This window comes from Gymnoscopelus braueri (assembly GCF_963280865.1).
Source record: "Gymnoscopelus braueri genome assembly, chromosome: 19".
In the NCBI taxonomy this organism is placed as follows: domain Eukaryota; kingdom Metazoa; phylum Chordata; class Actinopteri; order Myctophiformes; family Myctophidae; genus Gymnoscopelus; species Gymnoscopelus braueri.
Genome location: NC_137621.1, coordinates 15,963,885 through 15,988,990, shown reverse-complemented (window position 1 = coordinate 15,988,990; position 25,106 = coordinate 15,963,885). Strand labels below are relative to the sequence as shown.

Sequence of the window (25,106 nt, the reverse complement as noted above, 5' to 3'; positions counted from 1 at the left end):
TAAGACTTGAGGACCGATTCTACAAATGCCTGAATGCCAGAATCAGTAGTTCTCAAACTTTTTCGTGCAAATGAAGGACCCCCAAAAGTATATGTATTTGGCCGCGGACCCCCATCTGAAAATGTTTTGTGCCAGGGACCAAAATGTATTCAAAAATGTTCAAACACCTTCAAGATTTTTAAAAATAGCAGATGTACAAGCTCGCAAAGGTCGGCACGAAGTGACGCGATGTGAGCTTGTATATCTACTATTTTTGAGAATCACTGTTCTAAATCCTAAGAGTTTTCTGAAAAAACGTTTTTTTTAATGGGTTTCAAGTTATGAAAGAGACACAGCTGTGTCATTCAGAGAAGGATTTGAGTGTTGGGACCTGTAGTGATGGAGATGACATCTCCCAGTTGTGAGTCCGTCCGTGTCCAGAGCGTCACACAGATCTAGTTTATAGTCGACCCTTGCGCCGTCGGAGGTCGGGTCAGAGTTTAACGTCATGAATTTCTCTCCAAAAAGAAAAGCGAGCCCATTTACGAACATTACACGTGTATATAAGGAGAGTCGGCATGTGTCATTTGTTTTGAAGTCCTGAGTGGGAAACTGAACGGCTAAGACAGTTTTAAGAGAGCCAGTCTGGGGAGCCATTCTGCTCCGTTTGAGGTGATGGATGATATACCCTGTGTCCGGTTTCTGGGACCCCTGTTTTCATGTCATTTAACCATAAACAACTTTCAGTGTTTTTGTTACACCGTTTATTGGTAACAGAGGCAGGAGTCTGAGGCAATGCGATGAGGGGGAGCTGGAAGGTGAACTGGGCGTGTGTGTGTGTGTGTGTGTGTGTTAGTTTGAATGTGTCAGCAAAATAAGAGTTCTGCATAGCAATCCTCCCAGAAGACCCAGGAGTGCTGTTTGGCCTATCTGATCCCAGAACAGCTTGTGGGCAGCTGAGGTTATGATCCATCTGGCTGTGATTACTTAGACTGGATGTTCCTTCTTATCTCTCTTTCTCTGTGTCTCTCTCTCTCTCTCTCCGTCTGTAAAATAGACTGCATTTATATAGCGCTTTTCTCCAAAGTGCTTTACAACGTATTTCCACATAAACCCATTCACACACACGTTCACACACTGATGGCGGAGGAGACCATGCAAGGCACCAACATGCTCATCGGGAGCAGTTAGGGGTTCAGTGTCTTGCTCAAGGACACTTGGACACATAGCCAGGAGGAGCCGGGGATCGAACCTATATGGAACCGTCGGATTCCAAGACGGCCGCTCTACCTCCTGAGCCACTGCCTGTCTGTCTCTCTTGCTCTCTCTGTCTGTCTGTCTGTCTGTACGGCTGTCTCTCTCTCCCGCCCCCCCTCCGTTGTCTCCCTTTCGTTGTCTGTCAATTCACACGTCATGTAGGTCACCCTTTCACAGTAACCTCTCACGATGCGATCCATTTCAGTGTAAAATAAATACCTGTGTGTGTGTGTGTAAGCTGCCGTGGCCTGACACGATCCACAAAGGATGAGGTTCCATCTACCCCATCTCCTTAATCAAGTCTAATCCCAGTACGGTAACCCCGTTCGACCCCCATCCCCACCTTTTTAGTTTAGGGCAGTGGTTTTCAACCTTTTTCATATCAAGGTCCATTATTTATTCAGCATTTGAGACCATCTCAGAACATTTTGTTATCGTTGGATAAGATTTTGGCCACAATTCCATGCTGTATCGATGTTGGTTCCATAGGAGAGATAACAGGCAAACTTTGATCAAAATAACAATTATTTCATTAAGTAATGCAGATGTTTAACAATAATTTAACTCTTGAGAGCGTAAAATGAACCGGGTCCATTTGGTTTCATTTTACGCTCTCAAGAGTTAAAGATCTATAAGGGTCCATTTGGTTACCAACTCTCCATCATTTAGCTAAGGACCACTTGTGGTCCCCGGACCACTGGTTGAGAACCGCTGGTTTAGGGTATTATCACTGATGGAATCCTCTGGTAGAGTTATGCAGCTTTCCATAGGAAGAACATCAAAAACATTCCCATCTAAACTCCTGGTCATTTCCAGGTGTACCTCCAACAATGACCTACAATAACCTCCGACAGTATAGATAGTCTCTCTTTCTCTCTTTCTCTCTAACTCTCCCTCTCTCTCAGTTTTCTCATGTATGATACAGTTTCTTTAATCTCTGGGAGCCCAATCTACACTATAAAATCCTCAGTGTTTATTTAAGTTATAGACCCAGAAGGGTCCATTTAGACCCCCTGGTGGTCCCCGCACCTGACGTTGAGAAACAGTGAATTAATAGCCATGCAGGCAAGCAGGCATAGGCAGGCAGGCTGGAGCTGCTGGCTACCACCAAAGCTTTTACCTTTGGCAGACTGTAATGTGTTCGCCACATGCACGGCCCCCTATTTTCCACCTCTTTTTTTCCCCCTGCAATCTCAACTGCAGTGCAGGTATCAGACGTCGCTGTGTCCCTGTCTCTGTGTGTGTGTGTGTGTTCGTGAGGGGGTCATGCACAAGAGTGTTCCCCCTCTATTAAGCTGCTGCAGGCAGGTTTCATAAAGCCAGGCCGTGTGCTCTCTCTCCTCTGAAAGAAAGAGCGTTTTATGTTCTTAAGAAGTTTTCCCCAGTGGAAATGCATCGCTGGGCTGGTTCTTTCACTTTAGTGTGTCTATACTCTCTTTGAATGCCCGGCATGTTAATGACCACAGAATCCAGCTGGATCTATGCGGAAGCTATTAAAGTCAGGGCCATCGGAGGTTAGTGTCAGGACCCTGAGGGAGTGTGTGTGTGTGTGGGGGGGGGGCTACTGTCCATTTTACCACCTGGTTAACATGGGTCTGTACCATGTCATCCAACCCCTTTTTTTTTTTTTTACCGTAATGGCACTTCTGTGCAAGTGCTCCTGCATGCAGTAGCTTACATTTAAAGAGTCGGTATGCTTTGATGGAATGTTTTTTTCTTTTTTTTTTTACCACAACATGAGCCCTGGCGTTCCTATATTCTTGGGTGAACATTTGACAAAAAAAATAGTAAGCTCTTCAAGCTCTCAGAGCGTTACAACACAGTGCGTTGTGTGCTTGTCGCTCAGTTGTTTCGGCAAAGATATTCGGTGTAGAGAGAAAAAAAGGAGGGGGTCTAGTATAGAGCCCTGGGAGACCCCTGGTCAAATAAGTATAGGATATTAGGGTTGCTGAGTGGTTAAAGGCACAACATTAAGAACAGAAAGCCGCTGTCACGTTGTATCAATCATTGCACTGTGAAATCTTAAAACAAAAATGAAGAATAACTTGAGGATTGGAGTTTGGCGTCTGCTGGCAAAACATTTCCAATGCATAAATGGCATAAGGAAACGTTAAAGTGATAGAACCTCAGGTTGTATAGCTTGCAGGGCATGAATCATGATATGAATCCAAATTGGTCAATCATCTTTATCTGTCGTTTCTGTGCTCTGTGAGCGAGAAACCAGAAGGTTCCATTCACTGGAGCTCATAAACACAAATAAAACCATACTCTGCCAATGTAAGTGATCAAGTGTCAATAATGTGATAGCTGGATATGATGAAGAATATTGCCCAGTAAGCATTACTCTCTCTCTCTCTCTTGCCCCACACACACACGCGCACACACACTAGTGATACACGTCACTTACAGTAGCAAGATAACAGATTTTAAAAAGCACATACATCGTGTGTGTGTGTGTGTGTGTGTGATAACAGATTTTAAAAAGCACATACATCGTGTGTGTGTGTGTGTGTGTGTGTGTGTGTGTGTGTGTGTGTGTGTGTGTGTGTGTGTGTGTGTGTGTGTGTGTGTGTGTGTGTGTGTGTGTGTGTGTGTGTGTGTGTGTGTGTGTGTGTGTGTGTGTGTGTGTGTGTGTGTGTGTGTGTGTGTGTGTGTGTGTGTGTGTGTGTGTGTGTGTGTTCCAGAAAAAGAGGGTACAAAGTGTGCTCCTACCAAGGGCCGGCAAATTTTGGAAGTCAGTCATAGCCAATTGGAACGGGATCTGCACAATCTGACTCATACATCTTGATCACACGACCCCCAGAGATAATGTGTACCAATTTGTTTCGAAGAAAACTCACTATGGCAGAAGATGTAATCTGGCACAAACAGGGCCTACAAGTTGCATCATGATCCAAGGAAAAAACTAAATGTTGTTTGTACGACCTACAGTTCAATTGGACGCTGCATTCGTGATGTGTGGCATTTTGTGCATAATAGGCCACCCCCACAAACTTTGGAAGCCAATCATAGTCAATCAGAATGGAATATGAGAAATGTGACAGATACATCTTGATCAAATGACTACAGAGATGTTTACACCTATTTGTGTGAGGTTTGGACAAAATCAGTAGGAGTAGTAACAAAAAATGTGTTTCGCTAAAATCTGTCTACACATATAACAGGCTATAACAGGCCAATGTGAAAAAATTGGGGCAGAGGTTCTGCTCTGGCCTCCAGGGAGTGTGTGTGCACAGTTTCACGCCAATCGGTCCAACGGTGCCGGAGATTAGCTGTACACAGACGGACAAACAGACACACACACACACACACACACACACACACACACACACACACACACGGACGAACAGACGGACGGCTCTGCCACGCCAAATGTTTTTTAAAGAATGAGAGATATTAAATTATGTTATGAACTGAGTTTTGTAACTTAAGAAATTACCTTTTTGACAACTGAGTGGGTTACACAACTTTAGCATGCTCTTTTTATTTGGAAACATTGTGCATTGTCTGTTTCCCCTATTGAATAGCCTTACTTGCCAAACATAATTTCAGTAGCTCTGAATCAGAATGCGGTCTTGTTTCCGCCTCATAAAATTGACTCTTTGGCTAATCACGGTTTGCTGAGCATGTTATAACAGGATTGAAATAGGATATTATCGCAGAAAGGGACTCAATAGTCACCAACACTGATCTCCCGCTGAGGACCCGGTGGCCAAAAACCCCAACGTGGAGAGCACCTGCACTGGCACAGGTATAGCATTCAAGTGTCGAGTTTCTCTCATTAATCCATTAAGGCCGGGAACGCATCTGTGTCATTTTAAGATTTCTTTGGCTATTCAAAAATAGCAGATATACAAGCTTATGAGCTTGTAGATCTGCAAAAAAAAATTATGGGGGTCCGCGGCCAAATACATAATTTTGGGGGTCCTTGGCATGGAAATGTTGGAGCACCACAGATATAGCAACATACTGTTAGGATTTAGAAAACATTTTTAGATATCTACTGTATGTGGCCGCAGACCCCAATCTCAAAATGTTTTGTTCCAGGGACCCCCAGAAGCAAAGATTTTAGTTAAAAAAAAATTGCTTTAAAATATATATATATATATATATTCAAAGATTTGCACAAATTTTCACGATTTAAAAAAAAGACTTCATGGGAGTTTCGATCGTCAGCTAAGCTGATTGATAAAATGAATTTTAATGACCCCCCCCCCCCACCGCCACCCCTTCCCCCCTCATTTTCCTCTGCTTTCCTCCCTTTGGTCCCGCTATGGTGACTCCTGGGGGCCGTGACCCCCCAAATTGAAAACCAGTGGTTCTCAACCTGTGTGTCGAGACCTCCAGCGGGGGTCCCCACATGAATTGGGGGGGGGGTCCCCAGATGACAGTAAAGTGACAATTTAAGGACAATTTAATGCAGACCATTACTGCTTCAAACTTAATCAACTAACATTGGCCAAATTGTCTACTAAGAAAGAGGCACAAATTGTGAAAATAGTCGATCTACAAGCTCTCACCGACTTGCGTTGCGAGGCGTTGAGAGCTTGTAGATCGGCTATTTTCACAATATTCATGTGCAGAACAGAGTCAAACTAAATGTAATGCCTCAACTACTACAATTCCAAGTGCTTGTCAGGGTGGGGGGTCCCCAGTTCACATATGATTATTTTAGGGGTCGTGGCCTGCAAAGATTGAGAACCCCTGCTGTAGAAGACAACAGAGAGAGAGAGAGAGAGAGAGAGAGCGAGAGCGTAACATTACCTATGCAGACAGGACAGCACTCCCCCTCGGGGATGTAGAAGTTCTCGCAGTCCAGTTCCGCACACTCTGCCTTGGAGCAGAAGGAGATGCCCCCCCGGCACTGGCACAGCCAGCAGGGGTCCATGCGGTACACCTCCCCCTCGGAGAACTCCTTGCCGTTGTGGATGCACTTGGGAGAGACTGTGGTGGGCGGATGGATGGGAGGGAGAGAGAGAGAGAGAGCAGTGAGAGACGAAGAGGAAGATCACTGTTGTAGTCAAAGCTGAGGCCAGACGCCGCAGCATATCGTTGCTGTCGGGCTAGAAAACCTTGTACTGTGTCTCCGTATTTCAACTTTTTAACCCATTGAGGCCTGAGGTTCCGATTCTGCAAAATGTCTTCTAAATCGGTAAAAAAACGGTTTTCTGAAAAAAGTATGTTTCTATATCAGTGGTTCTCAAACCTTTTCATGTCAAGGACCCCCCAAAATGATATGAATTTGGCCGCGGACCCCCATCTCAAAATATTTTGTTCCAGGGACCCCCAGAAGCAAAGATTTTAGTTAATGTTTGCTTTAAAATAATATATATATTCAAAGGTTTGCACACATTTTCACAATTTAAAAAAAATAGCAGATCTGTGCCGCGCTACGAGCTTGTATATCTGCTATTTTTTAATAGCCAAAGTGTAAATTAATGCTTCTCAAACTTTTCGTGCCAAAGATTTGAATACTTTATCCACCACTGCAAGAGGGTTTATTTTTCAATACTCCGCAGGACTGTGCTAAAAGTAAAGAAAAGCTCAAATAAGATGATGATAATATAATGTATGAAGATAAAGACCTGTGTGTGTGTGTGTGTGTGTGTGTGTGTGTGTGTGTGTGTGTGTGTGTGTGTGTGTGTGTGTGTGTGTGTGTGTGTGTGTGTGTGTGTGTGTGTGTGTGTGTGTGTGTGTGTGTGTGTGTGTGTGTGTGTGTGTGTGTGTGTGTGTGTGTGTGTGTGTGTGTGTGTGTGTGTGAAGGAGTAGTTCATCCAAAAAATGACTTATTTTCTGTCAATTGCACACCCCATGAAGCCTTGAATCCATGGATTTATTTGTGTTTTTGTCGCATTCCTAAGCTAATAATTTGATTCCTGTCTCCTACCGGCTAATGTATCCGGTAGGAGACACAAAGTAGATTCTTTGTCTCCTACCGGAAATACACCCGGGCATCAAATTATTGGCTTAGGAATGCGACAAAAAACAAAATAAATCCATGTATTCAAGGCTTCATGGGGTGTGCAATTGATAGAAAATAAATCATTTTTTGGGTGAACTCCTCCTTTAATGTGTGGATTTATATAATGTGCAATAAGGCATTACCATGTATGGGTATATATAGGGTTAAACACTCTCTCAGTCCCGACCGATGAATGAAGGCACTGTGCTCTGTCAGGTGTCCATCACATTTGGTAGGGATTAACAGTACTCCCCCCCCCCCCCCCACCCCCCCCATCCTAACCACTAACCACATGATATGAGCGAAAACACCAGAGTTTTACTTTAAATAATTATCTCAAGTGCCAGTCTCGTATACACACACACACAGTCCATCTGGGAGTTCATAAACAGCCCATTCGTTATCTCTGCTATTGATAGAATCAGAGTGTGCTACAGACAGTGCTGAGGTAGATCTACTGAGGGCTGAGAGAGCGCTTTTAACCCGTTAAAACCGGGGAAGCATCTGTGTCATTTTAGATTTTAGCTATATATAATATAGCACATTGGTTGGCTATTCAAAAATAGCAGCTTGTAGATCTGCTATTTTTCTAAAATCGTGAAAATCTGTGCAAATCTTTGATACGATTTTTTTTTTTTTTAAGCGAACATTCTTAACTCAAATATATACTCTAGGGCTCCCTGGAACAAAAAAAAATTAGATGGGGGGGGCGGGGGGGTCTGCGGCCAAATACATATAATTTTGGGGGTCCTTGAAATGAAAAAAAGGTTTTGAGCACCACTGATACAGCAACATACGACTTTTTTATTTTTTTTATCGGCCTCAGGTCTTATTGGGTTAAGCCTCATGGGGGAATGGAATCCACCAGACAATGAAGCCAGCTCCCTGAGGTGGAATTTCACAGGGATCTGTCAAGCCTTGAAGAGGCGGCGGGGTCTTAGCAGCGCTGAGTAAAAGAAAAACAGCGGTGGGTCTGCGGCGGCGGCCCCGGGACAGAATCCGTGCCCGGGCGGGCGGTGTGGCGAAGTGGATCACCCGCCGCACGGCAGGATTCCGCTCCCCCCCCCCCCCCCCCAAAAAAAAGCATCCCAGACTGAGCCGAGAGACTTCTTAGTTTCAAATCACGTAGCCTACTATGAACCCGAAGCTGAAGCTTGTAGCGCCGATGCCTCTGGGGAAACCAGAGGCTTTGCTTGCGTCGGGTCTATGATGTGCAGACAGCCCAGACGAGCCCAGCTAAAGACAGAGAAAAGTTATACCCGGAAAAGCCTGGGCTTTCTGTCTGCAAAATGCCAAGACGCTTCTTGAACAATAGCTTTCTATATGGATTGTTACAGAACAATAACAGGCCCCGGAGTAGTGGCTTTGCAGGCAGTAGACCCTCTGATCACTGTAAAACCAAGGCTGTGGGGTGGTTTATGTGTGTGTACACATCTTTGTGTACTGTAGACATGTGTGCAATGTGTCTCTGTGAGCGTGAGAAATAACAAGAGAGAGACCGGCAGAGAAATGGAGGGACTGACTGACTGACAGAGAAAGAGAGAGAGAATAAAACCTTTGTTCTTTTTCCAGTTGGAGTTGTGTGATTTCAGTGACCTGAAAATTCATCAGCAGTTTTATACGCGTTTGATTACGGCGTCGGCGTCATCGACACACCGGAGAGAGGAGGATATACTCATCCGTTCGTTCAGTTACTCATTAGTAACTCTTAACCCATTAAGACCGGGAACGCATCCGTGTGTCATTTTTAGATGTCTTTGGGCTATTCAAAAATAGCAGATTTGTAGAGCTTGTAGATCTGCTATTTTTTGAAAAATCATGAAAATGAGTGCAAATCTTTGAATATATATATTTTTAAAGCGACAATTTTGTACTCAAATCTTTGCTTCTGGGGGATTCTACAAATGTCTTCTAAATCAGTTTTTTTGAAAAAACGTATGTTGCTATAATCAGTGGTTCTCAAACATTTTTCATGTCAAGGACCCCCCCAAAATGATATGTATTTAGCCCCGGACCCCCATCTCAAAATAGGTTGTTCCAGGGACCCCCTGAAGATTTGAGTTAAAAAATGTTTGCTTCAAAAAATATATATATATTCAAAGATTTGCACACATTTTCCACGATTTTTCCAAAAAATAGCAGATCTACAAGTTCATAGCACGGCACTCGGTGCCGTGCTATGAGCTTGTAGATCTGATATTTTTGAATCGCCCAAAGAAATCTAAAAAATGACAGAGATGCGTTCCCAGTCTAAAAGGGTTAATCAGACATACAGGCCGATATGAGCTGGGAGATGAGACGACGCGGCGCTATGAGCTTGTAGATCTGCTATTTTTGAAAAATCCCTTAGGGGTCCTTGACATGAAAACCTTTGAGAACCACTGCAGTAGGGTATTAACTGGGGGGGAGAAAAAAACCTTAAAAAGTTTAAATACGGAGTGCCAAATGCAACAGGGTGCTTCTGAGAAGCGGCTAGACGGCTCTCCTTTTAGGAAAGGCAGGCAGCACAGATGCTGGCAGATGTAGGAGTCAGGACTACCATGTTGTTCATCCATATACCGGAGAGCATCTGTACGCCATACCTCCCGAGCGCTCGCACCGTTGACCCCCACGCCTTCCTGCAACTATACTGCCGCACTGTAACACAAAGCATGTGGTGCCAACCGAGTTGAAAGTAAAGCTTTCGGGGGGGATTTAACTTTTTTTTTTCTTTTCCCTTTCTCTTTCTCTTATTCGCTCTCACTTTCTTCCTGTTCCATTCTCTTTTCTCTTTCCCTCTGTGCTGCTGCCATCCAGCCTAGCGTGCGGCATAGCCAAGCAGAGGAAATGCAATAAGCAAGTGTAGCCCGGGCCCTGAAATCAAAAGGCACGGCAGCCCCCTTTTTTCTAACGCTCGCACAGAAACAATAGGAAGTCACATGACAGGACGCTCACATGTGATTTCCTGCAGTGTTTGTCGATGGTAATCCCTAAAACAAACTTGCGGGCAACAGCCTCTGAATTCCAGTCGTGCTTTGTGTGATGTTCACTCCTTTCTGGAAAGCCGGGGCGAGACTTGGATGTGAAGATGGATGGGGTCGTAAAAAAGAGAAAAACCCTGACCTTAAGAAGGGTTCAGTTCGTACTTTATTCTCAATGCGGTGCTGCTTGTGGTCAACGGGGCGGCAATAAGAACTGCAGCAGTAAACAAGAGTTCCACGTGGGAAAACCTTTCGTGTAGGAGAGTAGAGGTGGGATTTATCATATTCAGCACGTCACCGTTAACCACTTAAGCCCTATATACTCATACTTAAGCCCTATATACATATACTATACTATCATACGATGAATAGCACAGATAGTATATAGTAATAATATCTAAGCTTGCCTTGTGAGCTTAGATTATGTTCCTCACGACACCCTAACAGTCCAAAAAAAGTACAAATACCTCAAAATTGTACTTAAAGGATGAGTTCACCCAAAAAAAATCTTATTTTCTATCAATTGCACACCCTATGAAGCCTTTAAAGCATGGATTATTTTTTACTTTTTGTCGCATTCCTAAGCCAATAATTTGATTCCCGTCTCCTACCGGCTAATGTATCCGGTAGGAGACACAAAGTAGATTATGTGTGTCTCCTACCGGAAATACACACGGTCATCAAATTATTGGCTTAGGAGTGCCACAAAAACAAAAATAAATCCATGAAATCAAGGCTTCATGGGGTGTGCAATTGATAGAAAATAAGTAATTCTTTGGGTGAACTCCTCCTTTTAAGTACAGTACTTAAGTAAAAGTACTTAGTTACTTTCCACCACTGCATATATGGATATATACAGTACCAAGGTTTCTGCCATGACAGCGACGACATGCTATACGCTATCTGAGCTCATCTCCTCACTGAGACGAGTGACCGTACGGTGAGCCTGAAACCCTGTCCACGGCTGGGACACAGCGCCAGACTGTTTGCCCGACTGTAGCGCTGATAAACAGTAGACCCGCCGTAAAGGCAATTCAAACAGAGCCATCTGTAATATCAGATGACGTCAGGTCCAGTGCGAGCGAGCGAGCGAGCGAGCGAGCGGGCCGGCCAACGTTCTGCCACCCCAGACCCACCTATAGCGCGCCGCTCTGCTGTTGTTGGGAAAACTGGCCTCTCGTCGAAACGCCTCCGCGCCGGACACCAAAACATACAGGTCAGGCTTGTTGTCATTGTACGACACACATCGCACTGACCCTGACTAAATGTATACCCGTCCATTATAGCCAAGAGCAGTGGTTCTCAAAGTGGGGTCCGGGGACCCCCCAGGGGTCCTTGAGGGGGTACCAGGGGGTCCCCAGCAAAATGTGGTAATATAGCATCACAATCATTTTAACCTTTTTATACTTTGGCTATTCAAAAATAGCAGATCTACAAGCTCATAGCGCGGCACCGAGTGCCGCGCTATGAGCTTGTAGATCTGCTATTTTTGAAAAATCGTGAAAACGTGTGCAAACTTTTGAATATATATATATTTTTAAAGCGAACATTTGTAACTCAAATCTTTGCTTCTGGGGGGTCCCTGAAACAAAATATTTTAGATGGGGGTCCGCGGCCAAATACATATCATTTTGGGGGTCCATTGGCATGGAAAAGTTTGAGAACCACTGTCCAGAGGATCTATGGAAAACAAAGTGAGGTCCAGGGCCAGGATTCCGTCGGAACCACATTCAGAGGTGTTGGTGTGTCTGATAGTGGAATTCACTCGTTATTTTTCCAACCACATGAACCCTTGCGTCCCTATTCTGGGGGCGAGCGTTCTCGACCACATGAACCCCTGCGTCCCTATTCTGGGGGCGAGCGTTCTGCTACTTTCGGCAAAGAGATTTCAAGTAGAGGGGGAAAAAGGAGGGGGCCTAGGGTCCAGAGACCCCTGGGGTTTAACTTTTAAGTGGTTAAATGATTGTATTATAAGAAGTATATTTGACAGTTCGTACACTATGCTTTCTTTGAGATAGGTCAGTGTAGAGAGGGACAAAACCAAGGGCAGGGACAGAATCATTATTATTAAATTATCACTATTATTATTATTATTAGAAGAAAGACGAGACAAGATTCAGATTTGAACCAGCACCAACTCTCTTGAGCAACCAGGCACGCCAGAATTCACTAATTCAACATTTTTGAACACATGTGGCGGGCCTTTGGGGGGGGGGGGTTTGGGGGGGGGGGGGGAGGAGGGGGGTGTCTGCAGAGGCGACTACAGGGGTTTGATGCCACGTCTTCACCCCGCTGTCCCCCTGTCCGTGGGGCCTTTCTGATGCGGGGGGGGGGGGGCGCAGTCACGCAGGCGTAATGGATGGTAGGGAGCAGCAACAAAAGGCATCAAGCCCCCCGGGCTCCAAAGAGCAGCAGACACTTGTTATCAAAACACTGATCCTCTGGCCCCTACGGCTGCCATTCAGCCTCCGTCGGCCTGCCTGACTCGATTACCCTCCACCACTGGCAGACTGGAGCACATAAAAAGCATTCCCATCGATGAACTGTTGAACCTGGGTCCACTGTGGACGTGTGACCAGACGGGAACCCTTTGACACTGCACTTCTGTTGAGCAAAATTCGTAGCCCTAAGCACTTTTCTGGTCACTGGGCTCGTTAAGTCCATTAATTCCGGGACACGGCGCTCATTTATGGACACGGAGGGCCCAGAATGGGAATTTGTTCTGTTGGTCAAACAGCGAATATTTGCTGGGAACGCAGAGTAAACAGGCCCGACGCCGCAGGTCCCCCCCCCCCCCCCTCCGCTGCCTGCCTGCCTGCCTGCCTCCTGGCCCCCCCGGTTGAAGGGCGTGGGGCAGCGGGCGGACATTAGAGAGCGCCGCAAGTTTTTCTCTCCTTCCGAGCTAGAGACAGTGTTGCCAGATTCTGTGAGAGAAACAAGCAACCAGGTCTAGGAAAACCAGCCCAAAAGAGAAGCGACTATGGGCCACATGAGCACTTTAACATTATACATCAGCTATTTGAAAATGGCAGATCTACAAGCTCACAACGCGTCGCGATGCGACGCGTTGTGAGCTTGTAGATCGGCTATTTTCAAATAAAATATTACGGGGAAATCATAATAATCAGATCTGGCAACCCTGGCTAGAGACCTGGCTGTGCCATCCAACAGCTGCTCTCTCCCCCCCCCCCTCCCTCCCTCCTCTTCCTATAATGCCCCCGCCCCCCCCCCCCCCCCTTCCTCCTCTCTCTCTCTTTCTTCCTCACGAGGTGAGAACACGCACTCAGGCCGACCAAACAATCTGTATTATGTGACCCATTACGGCTAATATCCCCTCAGGCAATCTAATTTGCGGAGAGGATACGCCCTCAGGAAGAACCCGAAGTCTTTGAACTTGTGTGCTCCTAACAGTGGAAGGCTCAGACAGATCAACAGCCCCCACGGTAATCAGGTTCTCCTTTTCATCTTTCAGATGTTTGGTCACAGGGAGGAAATCGCTCGCTCTGATGAAAGTAAACCGCCCGCCGGAGGCCCGACGAAAACCACACGCGCCGCGCCGTCTCTCTCGACGGGGGGAGCCCGTATGTATGTTGTCTTACATACACGTGTATTGTATACAGTAGCATGCTGTGCAGTAATAGCAGCAGAATATACCTTTCTGGCACTCGAAGACGTCGCAGCAGTCCCCCGGCCGGCCGCTGGCCGGGACGAGCGGAACGGCGCGCTGTCCGCCGGGGCACTGCGGCCGGTGGCAGCCGCGGGGGTCGCAGGTGCACCGGGGGGGCAGCGAGGGGCAGCAGCCGGCAGGGGGCGTGTAGCTCTTGGTCAGGACGGAGCCCTCGGGGCAGGAGGAGGGCACTGCCGGAGCGGGGCAGGTCACCCCGGCACACCTCAGCTCCTCTGAAACGCATAAACACACACACACACACACGCGTTAAAGATAAGGATCATACTTCTGCACACACAAGCCAAACAGGCCAGCTAGGCAACCTTAGACACGAACTTGTGCATGCACACACACAGGCACGCATGTGTGCACACACACACACACACAGGCTTGGCGTCACATACAATAACAAGCCTCTGTGAGGCACACTGTAACACCACCTTCAAGCAACGTCAGGTTTCCAACAGTACCAACACTGTTCCCTGAGCGACCAGGGGAAAGAGAGAGTGTGTGTGTGTGTGTGTGTGTGTGTGTGTGTGTGTGTGTGTGTGTGTGTGTGTGTGTGTGTGTGTGTGTGTGTGTGTGTGTGTGTGTGTGTGTGTGTGTGTGTGTGTGTGTGTGTGTGTGTGTGTGTGTGTGTGTGTGTGCGTGCGTGCGTGCGTGCGTGCGTGCGTGCGCGCGCGCGTGCGTGCGCGGCCCTCCTCCCTCATAGTGTTAGCTGAGTATCTTTGGAACAGTTCTACTCATGTTGCAACCTAGCCTGAGTTCACACACAGTCATCCACACTCTCTGTCCACAACCTTCCGACCCCCCCCCCTCCAGCCCCCCTTAGGCCTGTGACAGCTTTACAGCATCCTGTCAAGAGACACGACAACTCTCTCTCTCCCTGCACATCCGGTCCAGAGGCCTTTGATCTCGCCCGGCGTGGCGCGGCGTGGCCGGCTCACGTTCCAAACGGCTCCCTCGCGCGCTAAAATAAAAACCACTTTCTTTATTTTCCGACGGTGCTGTTTGTGGTCAACAGGCGAGAATAAGCACAAACCGCAGCAGTAGACAAAAGTTCCACGTGGAAACCTTCAGTGGTGGAAAAAGTACTCAAATTATTTAAGTAAAAGTATCAATACTGCAATATAGAAATATTCTGTTACTAGTAAAAGTCCAGAATTAAAAATTTACTTGGGTAAAAGTACAAAAGTACAGTTCTTGAGTAAATGTACTCAAATATTTACTTTCCACCACTGGAAACCTTCCCCATAGGAGTGTAGAGGTGGGATTTATCACAATCAGTACGTCACTGTTAACCACTTAAGCCAAGCACTCCATCGTACATACTTTTGTTGTACGATGATGAATACGTGTCATGCAGCGAAAATAGGCAATTTACAAGCCCACAATGCACCACATCACCACGTGTTGAGCTTATACGAGCTGCTGTATTCGCTTCTGTTTTTCATCTTTCAAACATTATGAATGACATGCCCAAAATAGGGATGCCCGGTTGAACGTGGTTTTAATACCAGACAACCTTCAACAGAGCCTTTTCCTTTCTCCCCTTCACTTCAACACACCGGGAGGTGTTTGTCTATTTGTTTGCCAGAGCCCGCATAATAGCTGCGATACCCCTTGCTAGAGGGGAAACAGGGAATTTCTGGGGATCAGGGGCTCAGGGTGTGTGTGTGTGTGTGTGTGTGAGAGCTGGGGGGTGGGGGTATATTTTGGAGCCTGTTCAGGAAAAGTAAAGCAGAGTGCCCCTCTGTACCTACATTGTGCAAGAAGAACAGTAGCTACCTTTCTGAGCTAGGATTACCCACAGCTAAGAGCCGTGTTTATTTTGGTTCTGTGTGTCACTGTAATGTATACAGCGCTGGGCAGAGGGAAGCAGGGATCGTGGAGAGAGCAGACTCGCGTCCTGTCCCATAATTGTCTTAAATGTCTAAGTCGTTTTGCAGATCCCCTGCTGAAAGCGCGGCTGATACACAAACACACAGTCGGGGCAAGCTTTGAAAGATGAGAGGAAGGGTAGGGAGTGTGTGAGGGTAGAATTAACCCGCCGCATGCACGATGATGGATGAGGGCCGCGGCGAAATCTGGTAATTGCACAGCTAGTTTGGGTCGTCAACTCGTCGACGGGCCACTTACAAGAGGAAGTGCCGCAAAGCTCATAAATAACTAATTGCCTCGTGAGCCAGCAAAATGAAAACGTATGATGAGCTTATGATGATTTACTTGAGAGGAATGCTTGAGAATCTTCGCATTGCATATGGTTTTTGAGGAGAGAGGGAAAAGACATGGGCCGGGGCCACGTTGCGTAACAAACAGCGCTTGGGGTTTCGGTGGCTCGTCCAGAAGCTGAGTTTTGTTGATGGTCTTCCCAGACCTGGCGCTCTCTCGCAGTCGCTCGGCTCTCCTGCTGCGCAACACGACTCTCCCAGAGGATGTGTGCCTCATCCCTGACATTTTGAAGACATGTAAAAGGATCCCTCTGGATTTTACCCCCAGATGGGGGGGGGGGGGGGGGGGGTTACTGGCATTTAGTCCTTGGGCAAAGGTGTAGTTAGAGATGATCTTTGGAAAACGTTTTGACTCCAGGTGACTTTTTCAAGTCAATGTTATCCTCTCCCCTCTTATATGAAGCATTTTACAGGTGGAAATGATTTATATTGAGTCTCATCCACTGTGCATATGGCCTGAGACCAGATTCCAGACCAGAGTCTGTCTGTCTGTCTGTCTGTCTGTCTGTCTGTCTAATCTCGCAAACCGCTGGACCCCGGTAGTGCCAAACACTGCCATGTTTTACATATTTAAAATATTTTTGATTGTATAATGGGGGGCTGTGATCTTACTGAAACCTTGCCCAATAATCCCTGGCGTCACAGGACGGTCACATGAAGTCCACATTGGGACCAACGCCGTTTATATGTGGATCCTGAGATCTACATCATTTCCTAGTTTTTTGTAGGTATAGGAGAGACAGAATACCAGCCTGATTATCAGCCTGAAGCTGCGTGGAGCTTCTAAAGGCCCATTTGATTCATAACTATCAACAATTTAGCTGAGGACCCCCTGGAATCCCCTCAAGGACCCCGGAACCCCACTTTGAAAACCACTGTTACACACGTGTTAAAGGAGAATACCGGACAAATTAAGTGTTGTCTTTGATGTCTCGTTACTCACCTATTGACGTGAAAAGTGGCGTTCTTTTTTTCCATAGATTCCCCTGTCGTCATTTTTTAAACCCCCTCCGTTGTCATAATGGGAGCGCGTGGGTTAGGGAGATTCGTCTATTATAACCGATGCAAAGTTGTTTTTTTCTCTACTGCTAGTCATTGTGGAGTCTCATGATAGTCAAACATGCGCTGAAACTTCCTGCTTCGCCACCGTTAATGGCGAACGACTTAACACTGGTTGCTTGTTTCCAGAACCTGGCAACACGAGTTGCCAGGTTCTGGAAAGAAACAAGCATCCAGTGTTAAATTATGACATATCCATTTCCCATTATGACAACGGAGGGGGTTTAAAAAATGACGACAGGGGAATCTATGGGAAAAAAGAACGCCACTTTTCACGTCGGTAGGTGAGTAACGAGACATCAAAGACAACACTTAATTTGTCCGGTATTCTCCTTTAAGTGAAATACATACTGTCCGTAAGAACCGTGGGCTGACATAGGGACAAATACAAAAAAAACACAACCCACAACTACCAATATTTATATAACGCAACAAGCTCAAAGTCGCTTACAATCAGCGGACATGGCAACACTGTCCTGTACGAACGTCCTCAACCCTGACGCGCGTGAAAACCCCGTCTACGTGCGCTTTGAAACGTGCTTTTAGGGTTAAAACGTGTCCTCGCAAGCATAGTAATACTTTTGCAACCCATCAAATGAGCTTAAGCATGTTGGTCCAGCCCAATGATTCCGGTCAAGTGTCCTTTTGATGTCTGCCTGACCCAGAATAGACGGGAGATGATGGAGCTGCGTTGACCTTGAGCGTGTACTCCTGCTTTTAAAGGGGGTGAGACGTCTGGCAGATGCAATTGTGGATGAAGGAAATGGTAGGATTTTTCCTGCCCTAGATAAATAGAGCGAGAGTGTGAGGTATCTGTACTGTACTGTTTGCTCAGGCGACCTGGAACACTAAGGCCCGCCACAAAGCTCTCATTGATAAACTTTGTTGCTGAATAGTGTCATAGAAAATGGGGGGGGGGGGGGTACCCTGAATTAAGGCACCATACAACCCTTTTAACGTTTTTTTTTGGCCTAAATCCTATGCGGGAGTTAAATAAACTTCAGTTGGAAGGGGCTGATTGGAGAATGTTTTACTTGCTATAAAGTCGGACACACAGGGACCCCGACGCTGCTCGGTTGAAAACCGGTTTTGCATATGAAAACCTTGAGCCTGTTGCAAACCGTAGAAAATGGGCCTGGGGGACAATCTTGCACAATGTTTGGGCACTGAATAACACTTCTCTGTGTTTTTGTATGTGCCCGGGAGAAGGCTGATTACCCTCTCGATTATTCACGTATGATAATGGCCCGGGGTTGGAGTGCAAACTGGGAAAAGCAGCTGGCAGACACGCCATTGTCATTCAAATGAATGGAGCCCGTAGCCCGTCCGTGGAATCGCTCCAGTCCTTGGAGGTCCAATTAATATAATTTTCAAGCACGGACACCCATCTGCACGGCGGTCGGACAAAAGAGGATGGAAAAAGTCAAGTCTGTGGACGGATTCCATCCCCGTTCCCGTTTGTGTTCGATCTCCGAGCCATAAATGTGTGTAATTAGCGAGTCAGCAGGCCACAGGAGCAATCACACTATCACAATGGTGGCCATTCTCCAGCGCGCGTAGCCGCGCACACACACACACACACACACACACACACACACACACACACACACACACACACACAAAGACCCGATTTGACATGCTTGATAAATTCTCACTCACCAGATTAGCCCGGCGCGTTCTCTTGCCGAGATGGCATGAAACGTCAAACCTAGCAACCCTTGACCTCATTGTATAACTTACATCAACACACACACACACACACACCAGACAGACACACACATTATGCGTGCCCAGACTAGGGTTGGGATGCGGAACCGGATCCAACAACATTGAGGAACCGGAATCGGTTCCATCATATTTGTAACCGTTTCCGGAACCGGTTTATTTTACACTGTCAGTGGGTTCTCAAACTTTTTAATTTCAAGGACCGCCATAACTCTTGAGGGTCCATTTGGCTCCATTCGTACACTCTCGGAGTTACAGACCTGTAAGGGTCCATTTGGAACCCCCTCAAGTAACCCAGAGGGTCCCCCCTGGACCTCACTTTTAGAACCACTACAATAATATGTATGCAATACCGTATGTATGATTGAATTTGTCAGAATTAAGTCAAAATTAAATATAAATTTTTTAATTTATAGGAATCGTTAAAGAGAACCGTTAAGGAATCTGACCGTTACGAGGGACGCGTATCCGGAATCGTTAACGGATCCCAACCCTAGCCCAGACACACACACACACACACACACACACACACACACACCTGAAGGCGGCCCTAAGAGGTGGGATGCGGAAATTGCTTCATTACCACAGAATGGGCTCTTGTGTAAACAATGCATATTTCTGGCAACTCAGCAGCTCATTGAGAGAAAGAAAAACACCGTCTTTGTAAATGTGTCTTTTCTTCCCTCAGAGGCAGCGGGGGCACAAGGAAGGCAGTCTTTCTGCCGAACCAGAGCGGCTCGGCCAGGCAGAGGAGGCTGTGTTGACAGCCCGAGTTTACTCATGGAAAAAAGAAAGAAAAAAAAAAAAAAAGCGTACAATGTGAGTTCTGTTCACCGAATGACTTTGGAAACCAGTCAGCGGAGAACAAAGCTGTCTCAGTCCAGCTGCCCTCCGTGGGTTTTCTGGTCCGTCCTCAGGTTTTATAAAGTTGCTCCGCAAAGGGGACACATCAGGGCCGTCTCTCTCACGTAAAGCTGTGGGGGCCTGGCCCTCTGCCCACCAGCAGTTACAGCCGAGAAAGTCGGTATTATTCCCCTATGTGTACCCGCGCATGCAAGTGTGACCGTGTGTGAGAGAGAGAGAGAGAGAGAGATAGAGAGAGCAAGGCTATAGAGCTGCTCTCGGAGAGAGCGTCGAGGCCAGAAGGCGCAGACGGGGTCACAGGGGAGAAGCACACTCAGTGGGAACTTCACACTATGGTTAGAACGGCGAGGCAGCCAGGCAGCAGCCTGCGTCCCCTCCCTAAACGCCTCGCTCTCTCGCACTGTGACTAGATATTTGCAGACGAGAAAACGTGATCTCTGTGTCCCAGGCAGCGCTCGCTCGCTGCTGCTGCTGCTGCTGCTGCTGCTGCTGCTGCTGCTGCTGCTGCTGCTGCTGCAGCAGCTGTGAGTATTCGGGGTGAGCGAGTTACTTGAGCACGCGTGCCTGTATGCATTCACGTGAACATACGTCCATCTGTCTGCAGTACAGTGCAGTACTGTATGTGTGCATGTGCAGATTTATTCATGTGTGTGTGTGTGTACATATGTGCTGTGACTGCGTGCGTGCGTGCGTGCACACAAGTGCATCCAGGCACATGCTGTCCCTGGAAACACACCCTTTTCCTCTACTGTCAGATGTCCAATAAGATTGGGCCGGTGGAAAGTGAGGGCTGATCTCGCAGACGAGGCTGAAAGGCCTCTCCCACAATGTCGGCTGAACAGAGCTGGAGTATTCTGACACGGCTCTGTAAGGCCATTGTCTGTAGGGTTAGATCTGGCACAGAACGCATGGGAATACTAGTCTGCTCCAAAATATATATATATATGAGGGAGAGAGGGAGGGAGAGAGAGATCACAAGAGGAGCGTACGGCCAAAATAGGTGCTCTTTAGATGAACTCTGCCTCAGATCATGTCCTACTTGAAAACCATCACTCAGCCCTTCCTGCTGGTTAACTAATGTACGAATAACAAGTCTACGGGAGACCTGGGCTGCAGGCAGCTGCTTAAGAGATTATGGAATAGGCGAGGTAGTTATGTAAGCATGCTGGCACACAGCAAATGTTTCCTTTCAGGCAACAAAAAAAAAAGGGACAAGAAATGGATGATGATAGGAACAGTGGGCCTGGCGACAACAGTGGCTTGCTTAGGTTACGGCTGCGGTGATCAGCGTTTGGTCAGCGGCCACGGCCAGGTTTAGAGGCTCCGAGTGCGGTTGAGGCTGCTCTCAATAACTTGGTCTGCTAGAGTCTAAGGCGCAGGTTTATCGAATGGGGCCGGGGCTCACCTCGCAGGGCCTGAGGCTTCGTTAAGGACATGTGTGTCTTGGCCTCTCCTTGCTGGCCGGCCGGCCGGCTGGCCGGCTGGTCGGCTGGCTGCCTGGCTGGCTGGCTGGCTGGCTGGCTGGCTGGCTGGCTGGCTGGCTGGCTGGCTGGCTGGCTGGCTAGCTGGCTGGCTAGCTGGCCTGGTGGTTAGTGGCTGACCGAGAGCTGTTAGTGGGCTGACAGGGATCCCAACATGCCCCGCGGGGAAGCTCTTTGTCCAAACTTGCCACACAAGCTGTGTTTTGTTTCCTCTTTGAAATCGCTGCCGCCTCACCAAACACACACACACACACACACACACGCACACACTGGGAAAAGGGCGGACTCGCCAGGGCGCGCAACGGGGCCACAGCTTCCGCAGGCGACATGCAAACACCCAGCACTGAGACATCTCGCACCCCATGCCAGCCAGTGGTCTGGCTGGCTCCCCCAGTAATAGCCCTGCCGCCACAAAGAAGCTGCAGCCAAGCAGAACCAACAGTCTTTTCACAGGGGGCTGGGAGGGTGGGGGTTGTGGGTGGAGGGGGGGGGGGGGGTGACAGATGCAGGCAAGGCTGAGGTGGCACAGGTGGGCCAACTGCTCAGTGGCAGGCACTGTTCCTGCATGGCGGCGGGCACCGTTCCCGCATCTGACCAAAACCCTCGTGAACTTCCTCATCCTTGTAATGGGGCTTCTTTAAATATTCTCCACTGAGTACTTCCAGTATTAACCTCTTGAGGAGCTTGGCCGCGCTGACCTGCAATGCTTTGGACGGCTAACAAGACTGGGTATAATAACGCCTTGGCTCCCATGTGGAACTCAGATTTCATGTGGCCAGCGTGAAATTATCCCTGGACAAGCAAACGCACGCCCTCTTATAAACGACTCGCCATAAAAAAAAGCACAGTAATGGCCTGCAAAGGAGCTACAGTCCTTCTGTTCACCATAGCTACTGTTTTTTTTTTTTTGTGCATGTGTTGTTTTAAGAGACTATTTTGAGGCATGGCACGAGAGACGTGAATCAACTTCATGGGCAACTCCCCCAAAAGCAGATGAAATATGTAAATCATGAGAGTGAGAAGCTACCAAATGCTTCCCCCAGCTCAGCCCAGAAGCTGCCTTTTTAAAAGATGTCTGGCAGCGATTCTGCGACTCCAATAACGTATCTTATGACAGCCTTTGAGAGCTTATATGAAACATCCTCCTCTGTAATACAAGACGAGCATATTACTGTCATCTCATAGCTCTTCTTCTGTGACCTGGTGTTTAAAGCCTGGTGATGATCACAGCCTCACAAACATACAGGAGGTCATTTTCAGGTGATCAAACACCTTGAACAGACAGAGGGATAAACAGCGGACGAGGCTCAAGCATGGAGTCTCTGACAAACAAATCAACAGATCACACCAAGCCAAAACAGAGGAGGGGGGTGGGGGGGGGGGCTGAGTGTACCAGTGTGTGTGTGTGTGTGTGTGTGTCAGAAAGAGAGAGGGTTTTGAGAGGGACCCAAGCCAAACCACTACCATGTGTGTGTTTACAAGCCCGGAGTGCAGACAGGGGATGCTATGTTCAAATCAATGGTTAACCCATTAAAACCGGGAACGCATCTGTGTAACCATAGCACCGAGTGCCGCGCTACTAGCTTGTAGATCTGCAACGTAAGTGCATTTTTAGATTTGAGCTAAAAAGCATTATTCTACACTTTGGCTATTCAAAAATAGCAGATCTACAAGCTCATAGCGCGGCACTCTTGAGCTTGTAGATCTGCTATTTTTGAAAAATCGTGAAAATGTGTACAAATCTCTGAATATATATATTTTTAAAGCGAACATTTTTAACTCAAATCTTTGCTTCTGGGGGTCCCTGGAACAAACTATTTTGAGATGGGGGTCGGCGGCCAAATACACATCATTTTGGGGGTCCTTGACATGAAAAAGTTTGAGCACCACTGACATAAAAAACATATGTTTTTCAGAAAACTGTTAGGATTTAGAAGACGTCTGTAGAATCGGCCGCAGGTCTTAATGTGTTAAAGGAGGCTTGTTGGAGTGGCGGCGTGCTACAAGCTCCGCTTTCATTTCTCGCTGCGTGTGAAGAGGCAACATGATCGCTGTGGCTCTCACGCTGAGGGGGTAGTCCCAGAGTTTACAACGGTACGTACGCACGTCGCACGGATGTATACGTGTAATGCGCCCTAGCCATCCATCCATCCATCACGCGCTGAAGGAGCATTTCTGACACAGCAAGTGGTTTAATAACCACTTGTTTCCATGGGGGACGGTGGATGGGCGGATGCTCATTTTGCTCACCGCCAGCCACTGCAGAGTCCAAAAATGACCCCGCCACTAAGCTAATAAGATCCTAACCACACAGTCCCCGCAGTCTGGGTCGTAGAGGAAGTACCGACTGATAATAGACAATGGTGAGATTTCTGCCTAGACTTCTAGATAAACAAGATAATTATCACACACACACACACACACACACACACGCACACACGCAGGCACATGCGCAAACAGATGCAGACAAGACACATGGGCTCATATGTTGGCACAAGCACATAGCACACCAATGCACATGTACACACACACACAGGGTTCAAGCAGGGATCCATGCCTTTGATTTTGATAACCCCCCCCCCCTCCCCCCTCTTCCTAGTCATTCATCACCAGCTGGACATGCTTCTGCTTCTGGTCAGACTGAATTCAATACAGCATGTGCACGTTCCTTTTGGGAAATGTACACTGTCGGATACGTTTCATATTTATGTTTGATATTATCCAAATTTAACCCATTCCAAGACCTGAAGCCGATTCTATGTCAGTGGTGCTCAACCTTTTTCATGTCAAAGGCCCCCAAAATGATATGTATTTGGCCGCGGACCCCCATCTCAAAATGTTTTGTTCCAGGGACCCCCAAAAGCAAAGATTTGAGTAAAAAATGTTCGCTTTGAAAATATATATATTCAAAGATTTGCACACATTTTCAAGATTTTTCCAAAAATAGCAGATCTACAAGATCATAGCGCGGCACTCGGTGCCGCGCTATGAGCTTGTATATCTACTATTTTTGAATAGCCAAAGTGTAAAAGAATGCTTTTTAGCTCAAATCAAAAAATGACACAGATGCGTTCCAGGTCTTAATGGGTTCATTAAAACTTTGTTAAACACCCCTAGTGTCTCTGTTTTGGGCAAATATGTCAATAATGTGTACATTTCTGTGCCCCAAAAAAAATGCCAATCTACAGTTACCGGTATGTCGTTTTTTTTTGCTATTTGTCGTACGAAGTATGTAATCACACCGTGTGTACACATCTGTGCAGAGACGCACGTAAGCATGCACATGTGTGTGCGTGTCTCTTCACACACACGACACACTCCTCATGCACCCACTGGGTGCGTTAGTGTGGCCTCTTACTTAATGAGAGGCCATCAGAGAGGGCGGGGGTGTGAGAACGCATAAGCTGCAGAAAAATGTTGTTTACGGTCTTCGGCAGTGTGCGTTTATATGTCATCCTCCTTTGGAACTCCGGCTTTGGGAACGGTGGGAGTTACGAAACATACCAGATTCACAGTATATGTATCGTAACTGACAACAGTCTTCAGCCAAAGACTATAATGTACTAGGAACATGCTTCCTAGGGGGATTTTCCCCCGAGCAAACAGCTGAGTGCAAACATCCCGACTCTGAGCCAAGAAGTAACTATAAATGTTCTGTAACCCTATGTTGTTGTTTTTTGCAGAGCTCATAATCTCAAGACGTTTTTTTTTCCATGGCGTTTTGCCAGCCATATAGTCAGCTACTGCACTGTCTGTCCAAAGCGGCGTACTTCGACTGAAATGTCGGCAAATCACGTATGAGAGGGAGAACCTTTCAGGGTTTTTTTTTTTTTTTTGGTCACATGGCCTGGAATGGTCTGCCGTCGTGTGTCGAGCTGAACAACTTTCCTAGAACTTCAGAACCGTGCCATGAGTGAGTCC

The 25,106-nt window shown here is 47.1% G+C and overlaps 1 protein-coding gene and 1 long non-coding RNA gene across 2 annotated transcripts in view; both read right to left on the bottom strand.

The window, feature by feature from the left end:
* The window catches only part of LOC308075251, a 497,190-nt gene that overhangs the window by 215,832 nt on the left and 256,252 nt on the right, over window positions 1-25,106 (bottom strand). The window lies entirely within an intron of this gene.
* The window catches only part of LOC308075244 (cysteine-rich motor neuron 1 protein), a 69,914-nt gene that overhangs the window by 34,809 nt on the left and 9,999 nt on the right, over window positions 1-25,106 (bottom strand). Inside the window, exons 4-5 of the mRNA XM_080414962.1 lie at window positions 13,813-14,058; window positions 6,001-6,180 (exon numbers count right to left, since the gene is read on the bottom strand). Of these exons, the coding sequence (XP_080271088.1) occupies window positions 6,001-6,180; window positions 13,813-14,058 (426 nt within the window). The remainder of the gene's footprint in view (window positions 1-6,000; window positions 6,181-13,812; window positions 14,059-25,106) is intronic.